The 20887-nt window shown below is 44.6% G+C and overlaps 1 protein-coding gene across 2 annotated transcripts in view; it reads right to left on the reverse strand.

Annotated features, from left to right (window-relative positions):
• cntn3a.1 (contactin 3a, tandem duplicate 1) overlaps positions 1 to 20887 on the reverse strand; it is a 54201-nt gene that overhangs the window by 24130 nt on the left and 9184 nt on the right. For both annotated transcript variants that reach the window (XM_029834209.1, XM_029834208.1), the window contains exons 3-5: positions 15508 to 15640; positions 13027 to 13202; positions 7489 to 7584 (exon numbers count right to left, since the gene is read on the reverse strand). In XM_029834209.1, the coding sequence (XP_029690069.1) occupies positions 7489 to 7584; positions 13027 to 13202; positions 15508 to 15640 (405 nt within the window). The remainder of the gene's footprint in view (positions 1 to 7488; positions 7585 to 13026; positions 13203 to 15507; positions 15641 to 20887) is intronic.

The raw sequence follows: 20887 nt of genomic DNA on the forward strand, positions 1-20887 counted from the left end.
GGACGGATGGACTCCAGCAGGTCTGATTAGCAGAGGTGGTGGTTAACAGAAAATGGATAAATTGATTTTAAAAACAAAAAAATCAAACAAGCAGCAGCAACAGAAGGTGGTGGACGTCACTATGGTACCAGCCAGTCTATAATCCATCATCCCAAAGTTCTGGGACAGACTCCCAATACTATGCGCCAAATTGAGTGCAGTCAGAGCAGCTTTGCACTAACAATCAGCATTATAAAAAGGAAAGATGGTGTTTTGACATATTGACACAAGGATAGATTGCTCTGGACCGTATTGCATCCCTGTCCCACAAGCAATCTCGGCTGTTGGTAAACCCCCCCCCCCCCCCCCCCCCCCCATCTAAGTGATGACTCGGCACAACAGTAAAGGGAATAACTGAAACATCAGTTGCACACTCATTTACTGACTCGGTGTTCTTCACTTAAGCTGGGAGCTTGCTGGGGGGCCGGAGTAGTTGTGGGCTTTCATCGCAAACCTTGTAAATCTGGATATGTCACCGAGAAAGAACACGCAGGGATGCTTCCTTTTATCCAGTACAGACCGGAATGGCTGCTTTTATGTGGGTTGAACTGGAGGACGGCCTGACCTCGTGACAGCGCCAAGAACACAATGTGAAACTGAAACTGCACAGAAAATGGCATCTGTCTCTCCTCAGAGTCTGCCAATGTGTTTGTAAGTTGTTAGATATACTTCTAACATCTCGGCGAGATAGTTAAATCTGATAACAGCTTGCAATAATTGGCAGATATGACTTGTATTGAAAGGAGGGACCCTGTAAAACATCGCACTGCTGTGCACTTACAGCGCGTCTAGGCTAGCCATCTCACCCCAACTGAGAGACCAATGGGACAAAGATATTTTAAATACATTCTCAAAAGTGGAGGGTGTGGCACCGGTGCAGGCAGCCATCCTCCTGCTGGCCGTCACATTGGGCGCAGTCAGGTGCAGGCTGCTAACTCTATTCTCACAAGCTAATGTCAGTTTCACCATAATCCATCTCCATTAGTTTACCCGTGAACTATATATATATATATATATAAGAGGATTGGGCGATGTTCCTGTGTGGAGACTAACACCCTGGGACAAATTACGGGGTTTTTGGCAACAGGATCTATGATTATTTGTACTACTCCTTTAGCCAAGGAACAGTCAGCAACACTTCTCGGTCTAGAGGTGTTCACTGAAAAAAGAAAGGAAATTTGTCCACAAACTGATGTGAGTTGGGTTGCTTTGGAATTTCAATGTGCTTTTCATGCTGTTTTGTCTTCTCTTCCAGACCTCCTGTCTTGATGGACCTGTGCAGAAAACAGCTGTAATACCTTCTCTCCTCTAAATAATACATCCTGCTCTCATCCTGACGACACCATGTATATTTAATGCCTGTTTCTGAGACAATACCTTCCAACTGCACGGGGCACAACAGGCTGGAAGCACAGCAAATAAGTGGTTGCTAATTGCCCAGTTAAAGATTCATGTGAGAAATAGGAAGCAGGAACCAGGAAGTGGAAAGCACCAATGTCCGCGCTTGATGATTTGACTTAAGAGCCTTCTGCGAAAGGGCGGTAATGGAATAATACAATGATGACTGACAGTGAGTGGCAGATTTTCATTGTGGTTCCATTTAGTCTCAGTATAATGAACAGGCAACAGCGGTTCCCTCTTAATGACCTGAGCAGAGGCAGCAGAAATGGAACATGACAGGCCGAGTACACGCTGAATCTAAATTGGAGCGTTTTTTTCCTTTCTTCTGCACCTGTGTGCACTGTATCAAACAGAACTAGGTGCACAACTTGTGTCAAAGTTAGCGGGTTTCTGTCCCAACAGTAAAATCCATTATCCGGGGCCGTGTCTCTGTATTCATAGCACATAAATTCACCCTCTCTAAAGAATCGCTGCAAGGGGCACGTGTGGCAACAGAGCAGCTTTTGGTATGCCGTGGATGTAGGGTATGGAGAGAACAAGTGATTTCAGCCTTGACTAAACCTAAAAGGCCCTTTCCATTAGTGAAAAGAGGTCAGATGCATTAGGGCCGCGGCTACTCAGACCCTTTCAAAAGAGAAAATGGCACAGAGCCTCATCTGATGCAAACGGGGTGTGCTGCAGTGCAGGACCGTGCAGCTGCTCTTGCATGTTTAACAATGTTTTCCATGTTCTTTAGGCACAATTCAGAAATGATTTGTGGTTTTAGATTCACTGTTTCCATTGACGCAGTGCTTCTGAATGCTAACAGCCTCCTCACTCAAGTATGAGATATTGAAATCCTTTCAAAAATTAAAATGAGCCCAACATTAAAACAAAAAGAAAAGGGCCGATGTTTAGATTTTTTTGTCTAAGGGAATAATTGAGGACGTGAAAATGTGGGAACATTCCCCAGCGTGTGAGCGAGTTAGCTGGGATAAATCATCAGACAGAAATGACTAAGCTAACCTCTCAGAAAAGAAAAGCGGAGATGATTCAGCTGAAGCTCGTCTCATCATCCTAAACATCTCCGTCAATGGGCCTGATGTGTGATGACTGTTGTTGGCAAACATCAGAGCCAGGCGCTCCCGACACCTGAATGTCAAGACAACACTGAATGAAGCGGCTCCGGTGTGCAAGTCGGAGTGCTGATTACAAGCTAGGTGGACAAATATGGAGAAAGGGTTAGGGTTAGGGTTAGGGTTAGAAAATTAGAGGAGCAGAGCACAGGAAAGACGTGACGAGTCGAGCTAATTATAGATGATGAGGGAGGTGGCAGGTGAAAGCCCACAGTCTCGACAACGGTTCCTATTACTTGTGTTCATAATTATGGCATCATTAATCAGGTGCATGCAAACTGAGATATCGCTCTCAGGCTGGCTTACACCTCCTACAGTTGCTGCAGGTGGTGTAGAGACTGAGGGTATAGGAAATAGGGTCTTAGCAGGAGCTCCTCTGGAGTTCCTGGAATCAAAACACCCACGGAGAAGAGCACAGGATTGTTTCCTTAAAGTCTCATATGTCTGTTCTCTCAGGGTTGATTAAAAAAAAGATGTTATTGGTTTAGGAGAGCTCACGGCTTTGTTCACCACACGTCAACAGGCTAAAAGGTTTTTCTTGTGAAGTGTACACCAACAACGTGGGTGGTCGTAAAGTGGGCGTGGCCAAAGCAAAATGCAGAAATGTTAATTTCTTTCAGCACGCACAGATTCCGGGCGTGGCACGTGTGCCAGAGTGGGAGGGGCCTATAAGGACTTCCCTTGGGTGAAGTATGAAAGCAGGAGAAGGCCGTAGACCCCCTCGGTTACTAGTACAAGCCCAATGTCTACAACATTAGCGTGTTATTGTTAATTAATTCTGTTAATGTTTTCTGCCCAAAAACACAGAGAGTTTCTTTTTCAGTTGATTTGATTTAATTAAGTTCTGTCTAAGAAGCTTCTGTGGAGCTTTTAATAGCTCTTTTCGTTGGTTTAGGGATTATGTCAAGACAAATAACACGGCTGTGAAGTTCATACAAGTGTGGATAGTTGAAGCTTTTTAAAGACCAGGTACGACTTGGTAGTGACAGATATGGGCCAGGTGCAACACAACAACGTCGCTGAGTGACAACAACCCCTCCAGGACCAGAGTCCCAAATGATCAACGTCACGTCGGAGTTAAGTCCGAGGGGAGTTGGCAGTCTAAATAAGGAGCTCGCTTTTGGTAACAAATGACAGACGAGACGAACATGAATTATTAAAGAGAATTACTGAATAAATCTATTAACACTTCCCAGAGGGCTGAAAAACATCAACAAGACCCACATATCATATTTCTAGTGATTTAGTCAAAGCCCCAAACACGCGCTGGCACACATTCTTGGTAAACATCTGTGACGTGCGATGTTTGTCAAATATGCAGGATCGCACTCACAACAAAGGCGCTGAAGTTCTTCTGTGTAACATCAGAGGCCGAGGACGACGCCTCAATCTTAGGAAAATGAGTTTGAAAAGAGGGATGCTGATGCACTTTTTCGCTCTCGATTTAAATAAAATGATGCCTGCACGCGTCCCTCCCTCACCGCACGACTGCCTAACAGTGTAAACACCCTAGAAGCTCCTGGATAAACCATCTGTTTGTTCAAAAATATAAAGTGTCTTGACCCAGAAAAACATGAGAGTATTATAAAGACCAGTTCAGGAGTTAGACGCTGGCTTCCGACAACCCTTCTTGCAGCGGCGTTGTTCTCACCTGCTGTTCAAAAACACACATAAGGATCTGTTGATAATACAGGTTTTAAAAATGTCAACACAAGTAATTACTGTAACTCCAAAGTTCCCTTTTTAATCCTCCTCCAACACAAATTATATTAAGCAACTGTCAGTTTTATGCTCTGTATGTAAAAAACACACAAAAGAACACAAAAAGAAATCAATCACACACTGACTGCACACATCTGCTACATTTACATTCGCTCTGTAGAAAAAAAAGTGATATCGACCTGTTTTTCCTCAAGACGAACAGAGTGCAATCTCACCTCATCTAAACACCAGCCACTTGTTATCATATAACGCCTGAGACACCTTGGGGACCACCTGGAAATGGCCCCATTATATTTACACCCTTGGTGAAGGAGCTGTTTGAGAATGATCTGCAACAATCTGGAACAGTTGCGTTAATGATTAGCACAGCCGTTTTATAGCATTTGAGACGATGGCTGGGGTCGTCTCCAGGAGACACCTGCCCACACCACCCACGAGCAACCAACAACTTACACAACTTGCACACTTTATTTAGCCTAAAGATGACTTCTTAAGCATTATTGGGATCTTTGCAAACCATTAAAATAATAATAATAAGTCCAAAGTGTGCTGACTTAGGATTTCGAAACAAAAGACGGTTCAGCTTCATTCCATTAACTCAGTCCATCAATTTGACATCAATTGTAGGAAAGTCATTTTTAGACGTTACCTAGCTTTTCCTGATACTCAATCAGCAGCAGGATTCCAGAACCTTCTGACACCCTGATGAAGAATACGTGTCTATAAACAGAAAACCTATAGCTGGAATCATCAGCCAACCCACAAACAGCCCATTTACACCTCTGTGAAGGGTAGCCTCACCCTCCCTGCAGGCAGCATTTTGAATGGTTTTACATTAGGTGTTGTAGCTAGTGATTAAGAGTAAACTCAATCATGTAAAACAACCTAATTCAACTGGAATGTCTTTAAATGATATCAGTATGTTTCCAAGTGCGCACATGTTGGTGGTTTTTTCTTTCCTCCCCCTTTTGCTTGGTTAGCCGACACTACTCGATGCTTGCATGTGTAATTTGTGCAAATTGCCCCAGAGGATTTCTGAAATCTATCCCAGAAGAAGTCTGTCAACGTCAACACCTCATCCAGCAGGTTGTCGTGGAATGTTACATCCCCTGTCTGCACGCTCTCATAAGAAGATGCAATCTTCCTCTTTCAAACGGCATCAGAGTGCAGGCATCAGCCGCATGCCTGCAGGAACATGCGCTTTTGGGAAGAGTCGGGAGAATTTGGGGCACCTCCCTGACTGAATCAGCCTTGCTTCTATATCAATAACGAACTGACTGTTGAATTGCACTGCGTGTACAGTGGAACCTCTACTTACGAACGTCTCTGCATGCGGAATTTTCAGGTTACGAAACGTCTCAACGGGAAAATATTTCCTCTTGTTACGAAAGAAATTTCAAGAGATACAAAGGTCAAAAATACGCTACCGCTGCTACTCGCAGCTCGCGGAGTTTAGCGAACGCAAAGTTGCTAGTAGCTGCTCTGCCATTGGCTATCGCCCAGCATTTTCCTGTAATCCTATTGGCTAGGAGGGACGTCAATCTGTACAAGTTTGTGTGTATCCCAGTGTCGCCTTCGTTTCACTTTCATTTATTGTGGGTGTTCGTATGTTTGTCTTTAGATGGCGGTGTTACCACAAGTGTTAACGTTCGTTGCTAGTAATGACGGCTAATGTAAGATTAGCCTGTAATAAAGTTCATTTTGTTCCTGGAGAAGCCTTGCACTGAATTTCTACATTTATTGTGCAGTAATCTATTTGTCACATGTATTTGTTACATGTTTTGATGCATTTTTATGATTTATAAAAAAATTATGCCCAAATTTTTGGGGGCTTGGAACGGATTAGGGCATTTACATGGAAAACGCGTCTCTACTTACGTAATTTTCAGGTTACGAAACAACTTCTGGAACCAATTAATTTCGTAAGTAGAGGTCCCACTGTATTTTAAGACCCGTTCGTGACAGCGCCGCTACGGCCCGACACTCCTGAGGAAACTGACGCTTTGTTTCCGAGCCGGACTGTGCTTTGGCATTTAGACCCCGCGCATCAGGAAGAAAGCAACTATTACAGCTTGATCTCCAAACGTGTGCTTGTGGCTCTCTGTCATCAAAAAGGTGAAACATCATGCTTAAAAGGCCGAACACCAGACAGGGCCGCAGGTAGGATTTCTGGGGTCCCGCTACTTGTATTTATCTGTTATCTGTTACACGTTTAATCCTTTAATCAGGAATTTGAATTTGGACTGGCACTCTTCGCAAAATCTTTCTGTTGTTGATATCAAATAGCTTCTCGTACCGCAGCGCGTTCGTCACGCGGACAGGACTGCAGCGCGATCGCCACTCAGGAAGGCAGCACCATCAAGCATCTGAAAGCTGATCCCAAGATAAACCGGTGAGCAATCTGACTCTCCTAAAGCATCTGAGGTGCATTAATGTGTGAGTCAGATTCTAATGACTTCATGAGTCCTCCATTGTCATTTAACTATATTGCTGCTTTACGCAAAAATGGAGTGGTGGCGTTGAGAGGCAGCAGATTGATGAAAGGACGTACACCCTACCTCAACATTACTGTGCGAAAAATGAGGTGCAGGAATTAAGAAGAGCTGCTCTAATGGTCTATGGCTGATATCAGCTGGTGCACCCCTACTAATCATTCATTCCTTCTGTTTTATCACTGCGTCAGGCTGTGCTGCAGATGCTCCCGCACTTGTTGTCATCCTGATAGTTACAACAAAACATCCCCAACCTGAAGGTAAGGGCCCGATGCAATTATCATCATCATCATTCTCCAAGGAGCTGATGTCAGGCAACATGATTTTAGAGTGAAACAACTTTTCTTACAAAAGGAGGTGCCCATCCCTCCATTAGCAACGCCATCTTCCGCTGTTTTAGGCACCTCTGTAGAGCATCTCTGTGGTGAGCATCTCTGTTCTCCAGTGTCCGTACCAGAAGTTCCAACAGAGAACCAGCCTGACAGGCCAGAGACTGGCAGAGTAAAAATGACTCACTCCGCTGACCTCAACAACTCCAACAAACAGCACGCCTTCCACTTCGTCCCGATAAATACGGAGCAGATAAGGAGGAGAAGTGATAGCACGCCGCCAGTATTTCTGTGCAAAACCGGCGCTGACTCTTCGTGACCTTGGAGTTAAAATATTAGCCCGCAGTTGTAAAACAGCGATGAATGCAACCACGCAGTGAGCCATCTTACCTCCAGAGTGGGACGGCGGGCCACATAACAAGACCACTCCTTGACCTTCGCGAACCCTCACTGGATTCCTTCTGTGAGTCTTGAAGTCCTCCAGATCTGTTAAGCACAACACACAGGAGTGAAACAAAGGCAGAGAAGCAAACAGCAGATACGAACGTGTTTACACAGATAAAAACACACGGCGAACCGTATCTGCGGAGCTCCGTAATTCCATATCTGCTTAAAGCACAGCAGCGTGATGCAGAGACGGCCGTGTAATATTTGCATAAATGCAGACAAAGTGCGCCGGAGACTTCGACACTTGTGACTGGTGCAGAAAGCAATCCCTCAAGTATAAGTCACACATGAGTGAATTTAATTGGAACTGTGTATTGTTATCACTTTCTGTGTTTCATCCACTGCACACGGGCCGCCAACAATTAAACGACTACCACTAACACATCATTTGTATGGAGGCCGATTACTAGTTGACAACCTGCTGAGAGAAAGCAAATAGAGACGAGAAACCTCGAACATGGCGCCGTTTTCTTTCCCCACGGAGATAGCTCATACACGCACCCGCCATATAATGACATAATCAAGACTGTATTCATAAACAAGCAAAAGGGCTGTGAAAGTGATGGCGTCTGCCCACGAGCGAGACAGAGGTGGTAAATATGGTTCGTGATCTCCGCAGACCCTGAAAATAATGGAAAACTCTGTCCAGGAGAGCCATAATTGTAGGTGTTTTTGTTTTGTTCCAGACAATTTTAAATCTGCGGATGATCTATAGCCTCATCAGTAAATATGGCAGCGTGCACAGGCTTGCCAAACACATTTACCACTGATCAGCAAGAGCTTGGAGGTATTATTAATATTACAAAGGTTTAAAATTTCTGCTCTAACTTTGTATCCCGTCACATTTTTATTGTAAGAAAAAACAAAAACCTGTCGATATACGGCATTAAAAATCAGTGGAGAAACATTTTATTAACCTGATCTTTTGGACCCGGGGCAGCCAAACATACAGCTTTCATTTCATTTTATGCTTTTTGTTTGGTTTATTAAATTTCCCTCAGCGCTACAGAAGTCGGTCTGGTTCGTGTTCCTCCAGTTGAAGGTCTCTGAAGCTTTTACATATTGTTCACCAAGGTTGTCAAAGAGGGTTTTGTCCGTGCCAGAGATCTGTTGTTTTATTTTCATTTTAAGGATTAAAAAAAAGAGATACACTTAAACTAGCTATTTAATCTGGAGTGATTTATTTAACTATGCACATCAGGGAGCACCAACACGATCCTACAGAGTTAATATATGCACCAAAAACCTCTTCTTTTCGTACGCATGATCGAAAATGTGATTTTTAAGGTTAAAAATGGCTTCAAATCTTTCAGGGCCGCCTCTGCTGCCTGTGAGCTGAAACACGCTGCACGAAACTCAATCTGAAGCAGCTGAATTCGGTTGTAAGAAAACAACTTCAGATCAGGCAGAGGAGGTCTGCTAAAGCCCTTTTTCTAAAGTGCCCTTTGTTCTAAAGCGCTCCAGTCTAATCTTTTAACTTAGTGGTAACATATTAAAGAGCCAGGTCTGCCAGGGCCACAACCTGCTGAGTCAGGAGCAGCACCTCTGCAGAACTCACCACTTTAACCCTGATACCTGACTCTGTAAATTCGTTGTTGAGACGTGACGGTCTGCCTGTTTTCAGCTGTTTGTGGTCTCAAGATCACTGCAGGACACTTGGGCCTGGCTGGAGGAAAACCAAGCCAGTCAACAGAAGAAGCTACAAAGCGAAGGGAGCTGAAATGTGTGTTTACACCAAAGAAACAGGACAATTGAAGCTATCAAAATAATTTTTGGGGGGATTTCATTTAGCATCTACCTCTGCTTTGAAAAGGCTACCATAGCAACTGCGCACAAGTGTGTGTTAAATTGCCAAATTAATGCAACACCAACAAAGGCAGATATTATACATCAAAACAGGAAATGACAAAGACACACAGTGATGCCGGATTGTATAGAGGACAGAGCTTCTCCTTCCTTAAGTATCCAGCCTGCAGTGAGGAGCATCAGCCTGCCAAGGTTAGTCTTTATTCTGTGTGAAACATGACTGTAATGCACACTGACGCTGCAACAGCTGAAAATGTCCATCCGTCCAGGAAGACAGGTGACCGACACAGGACCTACATCTACAACAGCCTAATGTGCATGTTTTTGCACAGTGGGGGGGAACTAGAGAAACGTGGACACAGTCAGGAGACCCAGGCCCCCACAACCTTCCACCTATGAGGCAACCGTGTTAACAACTGCACCGCCGTATGCACTCCTTAAACACACCAGTCAGTAATCAGGAATAAAAAGAACATTTTTGATGGTGTCCATGATTGAGGCATCTTCCACCTCAACCTGGTTAGCTGAGGTCCAAGTCCAGTCTCTGCTATCACAAGGATATGACGCTCCGGTTGTTCAGGTATGAACTGATTTCATCAGTAATCAAAATGACAATTGAAAGTCAGCGTGATGTCCTTCAAAGGACAGCTGTGCAACGCGCCCGTGCACTCGCTCGGATGCATAAATTTGGCTTTACAAAATGGCAGATAAATAAATCTAATATAACCACAAAGACAATCGATTTTTTTTTTTTAACTGAGCCCAATAATTAGAAAGTATCAGTTACTCGGCTGACTCCGTGGAGCAGAGCTCCGGTGATCAATATTGCTTCGGAGAACGGGACGCCAAATGAGCTCGACTCACTAAAAGCCAACAACGCCTGGCAACACAAGCTGTTCTACACCCCGCGGATCATCTAATCAAGCCTTTCACCGCTCTGTGACTCCATGTGAGTCTCTGTGGCAGAGTTCTGGCAATTTTGAGAGCTTTCAAAACCATGAAATTGGACGTAAATTTGCATTTTCCCCCCCAAAACACCTACATCAATGTGTCCGGTTGTGATGAATGAAAACTGATTATAGGCAAGAAGAATTAAACTCATTCAATTGGAGTGTCACATGAAGGGCAATCTGTGCCAGGGTTAGATTTTCCATCCAACCAAGGTTTAAAGGGCTCTGGCTGCATTATTTTTCACCAATTAAGGGTGATTCTCCTTATAAACTGACCCATCACCTGGGTTTCAGAGGAAAATGTTCTTAAAACATGATTAATCTTTGGGATTTAATGCTCCAATGCAAATGAGAAAACATGTTAAATAATAGATTTACCAGAAAATGCAAAAAAGGCAACTGCAGTCTTTATCATATTGTGGCTCTTTTCAGCATACGACCTTGCTATGACAAAGCAAAGCAGACAAATAATTCTTTGTTCTTTTTTGCTCTAAAGTCACATTTTGTGAATAGCACACGATTGAACTTGTGTGTGCTCCACCCTGTTAAGGTGGACTGGCCTTGGGTGGGACATAAAATATTAAAAAAACATTTACAAAATGATAATCAAAAGGAGGCATGTTTTAGCAATTTCTTCTTTTTAAATTCAAAATGTACCAAAAACTCGCAGTGGAAAAAAGGTCTAGATAATAAAAAATAATTTGGTAAAAACAAATGACCGAAAGGCCTGACAAACGGGGCTTTTAAACACGCGTTTGTTTGTTTGTGTTTGTTTAGCTATCGACGTTCCATAGCAGAAGCATTTTACAGTATTTCAGCAAACTCAAATCCATATTGTTGAGAAAAGAAAGACCGATGATTCCTTCACTGACGTTGAACTCTTCAGTAATTCAATTTGATATTTTTAACAAAGTCTTAAAGCCACAGCCGAGTTTGTCTCTGCTTGGCATTTACACGCAGAGTTAAAGGAAGTCTGGACCACAGGTAAACACAGGTAAAGATGCTCCTATTAAATCATGTGCACCCTTGGAGGCTGCGAATGCTGTGCTGCATTTAGGCTCTGGGAGCAGCTGTCCAGTAGTGCTCGGCCAGCGTGGCAATCTGTCGTAGAGGTCCAACTTGTATCGGTGGCAATCCTTTCACTTACACCAAAAATATCCAGTTGGGGATTAGAAAAGTCAATCTGGTTTGATGAGACGCTGGATTATTCCTTCTGGCCTTCCGGGCAGAAGAACTGGCCTTTTAAACATTTAATTCTGTACTGTCAGCAAGACTAGAGACCTTCACTTTTAGAGGTTTAAGCCCCCACCAGATGCTGACCGACACCAATGTACAGCCAATGTAGGATTAAAAAGTACGCCAGCAACTTTTTGACTAATTCAAAATGGACGACGTGGTTGGCCAAGACAATAGTAAGAGAGGACACCAAAGCCTGTTGAGGCCTGTCTAAACCACACCTTCCTCCCAGACTGGATAAGATTACCAGCCTTCTTCTCTTTAATAAAGACCCCGGTCTTTGTCTCACAGTTATTATGAGGCCGTGGAAGGTGACGGCCCCCTGGTGTTTGTGAAGAGACGCTAAGAATCACAGCCTGTTACAAATGACACGATACTGACTCTCATAACTGGCTGCTCCCCTGTGAATTCATCCCCTGACCTGAGACCCGCTCAATCATACGGCAGGCTTAATTAAGTTAAACCGAGAGCAATAAATAAGATGTACGACGTCCGTGCTCGTTGGCTGCTCGTCCCGGCTGAGACCCGTCGCACGAAGAGCTGGATGGATCCCACATCTCCAACAGTGGTTGTGCATCAGCTCCGGCACTGACACGGAACCTCAGGATTCAATCTAGGCGTGCCATCTGTTCACAGACACCGGGGCTGTCGTGCGATACGGACGGCCCATCAAGAACAGAGGCCTCAAGTTCACCTTGGCGCCAGAAAGGCTTTAGAATCCAGTCTTATAAAGCGTGATGGATGGCGGCTGTAAAGCGTCAGCTGCACGGGGGTCCGCCAAGGCCCGGGCCACAGTCATCGCAGGGCTGCGAAAAGTTCTGAAGCGGGCGGAGCAAACAACCAAAGGCAGGCGTTTAACCCTTTCGGCCTTCCGGGCTTTCTCGTCCCGCGTTATTGAGCGAGAAGATCAGGCTTGACAACAAACAATTTCCCAAGAATCCTACCGGGTCATTACACATTCAGTCCAGCGGAACATCTATAATTTAATGAAACTTTTGCTTTCCCCAGGAAAATAAAGACGGGATCGATGCAGTGGAGGAGGAGTTGAACTGAGGTGAGCTCGACTGAGGCAAAGTAGCAAAACTGGAGAGAACTTCAAACTATAATAATTTACGATGATTGATTTATTCTTTTGTAAAAGGCCTGTTATTATGTTTTGGTGGCAAAAAAAAATTTGGACCAGACAGAAAGGAAGTTTACTCTTTTTATATTATGCCTGTAAAAGTGCCAGCATTTTGAGCTTCATTGTGTTCCGTACAATGACAAAAATGCTAACGTTCAATTCATCCAGCCAGATGTTATCCTTCACCTGTAGCGCGTGAGGTGAAGTCCCAGGGCAAATAGAGATTCACACCCACCTGTACAGGCCTGTTGGCTGTCAACAGAACCCACTGTTCAGTGAGAACACGCTAACCGGTCAGCTAACTTGCTAAATTTCCAAGACAACAGGCTCACTCAATGGACACGACAGGTGCGCAGCGACACTCACATGCAACGTGCAGGCTGGCTTCTCTGCTGACGATGGTGCCGAAGGAGTTCGAGCCCAGGCACTGATAGATGCCGACGTCTTCGTCTTTGTTCAGACGGCTGATGTGAAGGTTTCCTCCCACGAGTGAATAGCGCGACCCTGGTCTGGGATGGATGAAAGAGTCATTGAGTTTCCACCTGTGGACATAAAAACAGTGAAAAAAAATCCAAAGATTTTGAAAAACAGGTGTGAAAGGTTTTAAAAAAGAAGACTGTAGTAACACACTATTTACCCTCTATTAGTACACACATTAGTATACATAAAAATAGCAGATGAAGATGCGATCATTGTTGGAGAGGTGTTTTCTCAACAGCACCTTGGCAGCGCTCCAGCTGACCTTTCAATTTGTAGCCCACAACTGGAAGTCAGAGAAGTATCCTTTCAGCCTGCAGACCAATAAACTCAGCAATAATGATAATACCCTGAGATCTATGCAGCAGCAATGATGTTGGCTTTTCAGGACGTGAAGTGGTGCACACAAGGCAGCTGAAAAGGAAACCAATCAGCAAATGCACTTTCTCAACAAGAAAGCTGAATTTGCTTCCTTGTCAGATCTCTCCATCATCTAGAGAAGAAGGAGACCCCTTCCTCTCCTCCTATTAGTGATTATATGAATGGAAGGCTGAACCAAAGGGCTGCTCAAACTGCAAAATATGCCTTTTTGATGAAACGTCAAGTGTTGGTGTGTGTGTGTGTGCGCGCACAAGCACGTGAACACCTGAGCAAAGGGGGGGAAAAAACCCTCAAAAAACTAAATTTGACTTGCGGGGAACTTTGTGAACGTGTTCAGATATATTTTATCATCTCTGCAGCTTGCCAAAATTGTCTGCGTTAGACTCCAGCAAAGCAGGAGCGACACGCTCCCTCTCAAACAAAGTAAGAGTCAAAGGCAGACGGAAATGAGAAACAGGAGGGTAAACACACAGGAACAAAAAGACACTTGCGAGAGGAGATTCTCCAGAAATGCCTTTTCATGGCAGGAACAGGGTTGGGCGTTAGCTTCTTGGGTTTAATTAGACTTTTCACACATCTGGGGGGGAAAAACCAAAACAGCAACTTCGGATTTTCTTCTTTCCATCTCCTATTCTATGTAAAGTATTCTGAGGAGGAAGAGGGAGCCATTGTTTGAGAGAGGAAGGTGCATACACAGACGAGCAGCGCTGCCGGCGCAAATTGACTGATTAGAGGGACGTGGCCAACGGCTGAGATGGATCCAAGAGCTCCAGATGAGACAAATCAAGTGACCATGGCGATAAATTGAAGTGGGGTCTTTATGTGGCAGCGGGCGCCAAGGAGTCTTAAACAAATTAAAGTGTCCTTGGCACCCGCAGACGGCTCTGCCTCCGCGCACATCAGCGGGGAGACATTCAGCTGGACGGGGCTCGTCTCTGAAACTCAGATTAGTGACCTGAAGTTCAGAGCATCCCCCAGATGGAGATGCCGCCCTCGCTTACTTTAGCATATATTTATCCCACAAATAGACTCGTGGCACGTTTGAAAGAGTATATCTAAACACATAAGAGTCAAATTGTTTCAGACTTCATATAAAATGCCGCTTGGGAGGGGGGTCCAGCTTTGATTAGTTGTCTCTCAAACAAATAGTAACATGATTTAGGTTCTTAAGGCATACATTTCAGTCCCCCACCCCCTTGGTTACAGTTTTTGTAGAGGCAATCTTTCAAATCTAAATTTGGTTTCAGATTAATCGCACGGCCATGATTATAATCAGACATGTTTTATTCCTTCATCTTTTTTTAAGCGATATTCCCACGGTGACATGCAGCAGCATACCTATGAGCATCTTTAGATCAGGATCTAATTAGAGCAATATTTGATCTGATATAGAGCCAAGAAGGCTCTTGGAACTTGCAGATTTGATCTCTTAGAATGTTTTTATTTTCAAAAGTAGGATTTTCCAGACAGCGGCGTAGCGCCAGGATGCTAATTAAGCGTCTCCGTTGATCACACTGATTGAATTTGCCACAGCTATTTCGATTTTTACCTAGAATCTTCCAGCTACATTTACAGCCACACGCTTCCACACACTGGTTCAACCTGTTATGCGTTAAATGCTTGGTTTTTCCCATTTGCATTTAATTAGGAGAGGGGGCGTGCGACAGCCATCGTCAGCGACCCCGTTTGTTGAGTCTGAGCTTCATCATCTTCTGCGACCAGCTTTAACAGCAAATCATCATTTGTCATTAGTGTTCATTTGTCATCGTTTTAGCCACGGAGGCATCAATTTGCATCTAACTACATGTGCCAAGGGACCGCTGAACCTCTCAGGGCAAAATTGAGGCCAACAAGCAGGAGCTGAATTGGTTTTATTGATGTTTAGCATCCAGTTAAATCCTCCAAATCAGGTGCGATACCAGCGCGACCTTCATCATCATCATCATCAGCAGCAGCAGCAGCAGCAGCATCATCCTCAGCCACAGTTACCTGTAGAAGGGGGGTGGGTGTCCCTGGGCCTCGCAGCTGAACACCACCTCTTTGCGATTCTCGCCATGTTGGAGAGGAAACACCACGCTGCCGGGCTGTTTGGTGAACACGGGCCCCAACTGGACTGCACTTCCTGAAAGGAGAGGCCACATTAGACGGGAAGTTCTGGAAGGTCAGCAGAGCAGCACAGATCTGTGTTTGCACCAGATTATCGACGTTTTCCGTGTAAAATTCAAGTTCACGTTATGAGCGTAATGAGGTTGGAGACCTTCAGACAGATGTAATCCAGTAAAGCTTTCGCTTAAATGCCAAAACAGCAACATGCCCTCATTTATAAAATGCCCTTTTATTGCAGGGGGGTTGGTGCTGCCGGTTGTGATCCAGGGCGAGATAGTTCTGCTCCCTTTTTCAGAAGGTGTTTTAAATGTGAATATTCATCCAAAATATCAGAATAAATGCTGGTCACAACACATCCAGTCAGCAGTACTGGTGCTGATTCACACCTAATATGTTCTTGTACATCACCAGTTCCAGTAAACTGGTGATTTAATTTAAAGAAACAGGCAGGGTGATACGGATGCTAAGCAAAAATAATTTACTATTAAAAAGCATTTATTTATGCACACATTTCAGTGTAGGAGATCAAATATACAGCATAACTGATCTCTAATGGTTAAAAAAGCCGCTGGAGCACTTATAATGTAATAAAGTGTTGGAAGTCATAATGACGGCTGACGGTCGGGGTGAAGGTCTTCATGTAAAAGGCTCTAATTGGATAGGCGTGTTGATGTGATGGGTTAGGACACCCAGGGTCAGTGGACACCTGGGACCGAACAGACACAAGAGCTACCGGTAATAAATGATGGCAATTAACGTATTCGCAAGCAAGTTGAAATTTAGAGCAGCCTTTTTGAATCCTCAACCGAGCTGAATCGTAAGTTTATTTTTCATGCGCTACAGTACATGCTGAGAGGGTCAGTACCTCCACATTGGCGCTGCCTCTCTTCATCACGGATACAGCACATATTCCCAGGAATGGCTATGGTTTGTGCAGAAAACCGGGCTAAATTGGGAAATCGTGCACATTGCTAAAAGTAACACAATAACCATTCGATAACGTCGTGGCAGCTGCACACTATCAAAAAATAATGCACACATACACATAATGAGAATCACGAAACAATGGTGAAGGGGTTCATGTGTGAAGCTAGAAGACCGACCCCCGAGGTGGTTTTGAATTTAAGGACAAAGCCGTGAGGCACCTGTTCAGGGGACCTTGGACGCCGAGTGAACGAGGCTGCGTTCGAGAATGCTGCTGTGGCCGATAGCACACTGTTGAAACATTGATCGCAACACTTTTATCGCCCTGAAAAAGGTCTTAAAAACATTAATGTTTTCTTCAATAAGACCTTTAAATGGCAGCAATTTAAAGGCGCAAAGACATTCAGAATAATAAAGTGGAATGTGGGGCGTTCGGCTGTTTTGGTTTTTCTCAGTTCTACTCAGCTGACCTGCTCTTGAACGAATGTTGTGACGATCCTGAACAAGTGTCAGAATAATGAGAGGAGGTTGAGCTGGGAGCGCTCGCCTCAGGGCCCCGGCTTAACCTGACGCAATTTCTGGGAAATTTCCACAGTGGCCTAACGAGAACGAACCTAAGCTACGGTTTGAGAAGGCGGAGCGGTATTCCGCTCAGCTTCCTCTTCGTAATCAAATGCTGAAAAGCTTCACTGGAGTTTCACAGATTGGAGACATTGAGAGATTGTTTGTTTCTTTTTTTTTCACTCTTATTTCCCCAGGTGGAATTTCATTTTTGCGACTCGACTGGGCCGCTCAGATGCGAGCAGGGAAAACTAGCAAAGCAGCAGAAATATAAAACCACGACGATGTGCTGCAGCCAGATAACCGAGTTAGCGCCAAAGTCAGAGGCCAGGGAAAGCCAAAGTATGAAAAAGCACTCTGTCAGGAACGCGTGCTGATGCGGAGTCCTAACAGGAAGTCACAGCACAATGACACGAGACGGAGACGGAGGACATTCAGAGGGAGGCCGTTCAGATAAAATAAGGAACGCCCTGGCTCTTATCTCCCACCTGCTGCCAGGTGGCGATAGGCGGGCCCCTCAGACAGCGCGAGACTCCCCGGGGGCGGCAGGAGTGGCGGTCGCGGGAGCCGTTTAGGAGGCCGAAATAAAAACTAATCTCAAATTCAATAGTAGCTGACAGCGTATGAATTTGTCCAGCTTAGCTCAGCATGAATAAACAGGCGTGGGGGGAGTCGGCTCTGAGGGAGGTTTCGGTGGTCCGCGCAGCCCCGAATCCATTCGTTTCGGCTCAGGGTTTTATGTATCAGACAATAAAAATATAAAAAACAATCTTGCTGCTTTAAGCGTCTTTCCTTTCTGCCTGTGCTGATAAGCTTTACCTTTCAGGTCTTTGAGTCGGGGTCGGGGGGGGGGGGTGCATCTCAGCAAGGTTGGTTCTAGAAGTTCACACCAATGATGAAAATCAGACACACCGTGGCGCCGACGCTGGAGAATTAGGACCAAAGCCCGGAAATATTCGGCCTAAAACCGAATGGCAGAGCGCTGAAATGTGGAATCTTGCAGGGGTTTTGTATGCAAACGCGCTTTGTTCCATCCTTTCGCGTGTAAAACTCAATACCCTTGTTTCCAGGGCAGTCAAAGCTACCTTAACTGGGAAAGCACAGGATTGATTGCCCGCATGTGTGGGAATGGAACATTGAAGCTATTCCTGGTTGTTTTCATTGTTATCGAACGTCTGCATTAACTCGGGAGAACACTGCTTCACAAAATCCTATTTGTCACCTAATAGCGGTACTATGACTAGCTTCACGACTCGCGTTGGGAGGTATTTGTTGCCTACCTGCTGCTATGCTCGTTGCTAATGGAAACATTCATCATGCTTTAAAAATGTACGATGAGTTTTCCAACAATAATAACACCTGATTTCGTCGGCACCGGTTTCATTTTTAGGCTTTTGGCAAAGATCTGCGATAAGAAGCAGTTTAATCGGAACAAAGCTGTTAACAATCAAAAGGGGGTTATTTTTGTGCTGATCAAGCAAAATGCCGATTAATTAGTATGGCTGCAACATTCATTCTGATAGATATAAAACATACAGGGTTCTTTGATTGATACTGACGTGTTTACAACGCAGGAACATGAAAATACCCAAAGAATACAGTCATTAGCCTGCGTGCGTGATTATCGCTACGTTGTGCGTGCATTAATTGGAGGATCTTTCATTCCTGGAGGAAGCCGGTCGGCCACGCAAGGCAATTTCCCAGGAGAGTGTTTCACGTCTTCACATAACTTCAAACATGCAATAAGATCTTTGCTTAAGCATTCTTAAAAGGCTGCGCCATGTTCAGATGAATCAATGAGGTAAGTCAATAATAACTCCCAACCTAAGACGCCCTGGAAGGGGGGATAAGGAGCGGTTCAGACGCAGGTCTGGGGAACTCGGAAGATGTCCGGGAAAATCTCTTCATCTGCATTTATATCCGCTTTAGAAGAAAGGCGCTAAAATGGTGCCCTGGGACTGAAACTGCTTGCTTTATTCATTTCACACATTGGTGATGGAAACAAGCCAAATGTTCCTCAGTGTAGGTGGGTGGCTGTGATAAAGGCAGTTGGATCAGAGGGCGGAGCCTCAGCCACTGATCCGGAACACCAAATCCCGCCACCGCCCACATGAGCTGTTGAACCTGATGAGCCACAGGTGGATGTGCTGAACTGCAGGAGTCAAGACCAAGTCTAACTTGGAGTACACGAGTCTCCTAAAGTCCTCACCCCAGGAAAGACTGGAAACCAGTTACGGATGTCCAAGTAATGGAAACGGTGCACCGGTGTGAGGCGGCGTCACCGCCTTCCTGCAGTCAAGAGGATTCTCAACATCTGATCATTTGACTCCTGTTTACACAAGTCCAGAAGTGCTCTTTGATTTTTGAATCAAATTAAAAATCAGTTCTTTCTCTAATAGGGGGTCTGAAGAGCAGGTGGACGCATTGGCCAGTTTCCAGTTTATATAATTAAAAAAAATGCTTTTTGTGCAGCCTGAAGATGGATCAGTGGAGGCTCCAGACAAGTTCGGACCACTGCCAATAGTGTCTCTGTTGCTGCTCCATTAGCCTCGTCAGACTTCACCACCACCAGAGTTTAGTCTCCAAAGGTGGACGTTCACATTCTCAAACACAGTTTCTATCAAATCCAAGCACCAAGTATAATATACCAAATATTATATTAGTTGTTTGCCATTTTAATGGTTTACAGCTGTGCACGAAGCGATTCTTTAAAATTATTAACGAGAGAAATAGAAAAAGGTTTCCTTTCTGAAGTTTCCATTGCGCTAAATTAACAAAAAGACGCTAGATTCATCAAACAAGTTCTGAGTTAATCATGCACTTTTATTTTATATGTTTTTTGATGTCACATTATCACATTATGTCACATTACGTAATACCTTTAATTCTCAAGTAAATGAATAAAATCTCAACTCAACCAACAAACACCCTTACTTCTGCTCTCTTAAACAATGACTTTTGCATAACTGATAAACTACGTAATGCTAACTGAGCAATTATTCCACCCTGTACTTCTATCTTTGTGAGGACTTTCAGAGACACAGTACACTCCCCAGCCCCTTACCCTAATCCTAACCCTTCCACTAAATGCTAAACCCAAACGCCAACTTCTAACCTCCTTCTAAGCTCAACTATAAAACCATGTCTTCCTTCTCAAACAGTCAGAATTTGGGAAGTCCATCTAGAATGTCCTCACTTCCCAAAAATGTCCCCACTTTGTTTGTAGAATGCAGATTTGGCACTCAATAGGTAGCAAGTACAGGAGCAAACACACACACACACACACGCACACGCACACGCACACACACACACACACACACACACACACACACACACAGTATGTGTCACCTGCTCCAGGCAGTTAAAACCCTTAGGGGGGACAGGGGGGTAGAACTTCTAATGAACTCAAAGCAAGAACGACTTCCCTTTTCCCACTTTGTGTTCTCCCTCACACATCTGTGTTTGTCAAACACAAACTTTCCCATTCGAACCAACCCCCTTTGAATCTCAAACTCTAACAGTTAGAGTTTGAGATTCAAAGGGGGTTGGTTAGAGTCTAACTGGACGCCACGTTGCCTTCAGCGAACATCGGCACGCTAAACCATTCATGGTGTCGTTTCTCGAACACAGTAGCTCCGCGGGTCTGCTGTTCTATTGCGCCATCCTCGGTCCTGTAGCAGGGCATGTGTAATGCAGCAGCAGATTGAATATTAATGCGCGGGTGCTACTTTGTTATACCTACTGCGGCTGTGCGCCTCGGGAGTGAGGCAACGCCTGT

The sequence above is a fragment of the Takifugu rubripes genome, chromosome 3 (assembly GCF_901000725.2).
Source record: "Takifugu rubripes chromosome 3, fTakRub1.2, whole genome shotgun sequence".
NCBI classification, from domain to species: domain Eukaryota; kingdom Metazoa; phylum Chordata; class Actinopteri; order Tetraodontiformes; family Tetraodontidae; genus Takifugu; species Takifugu rubripes.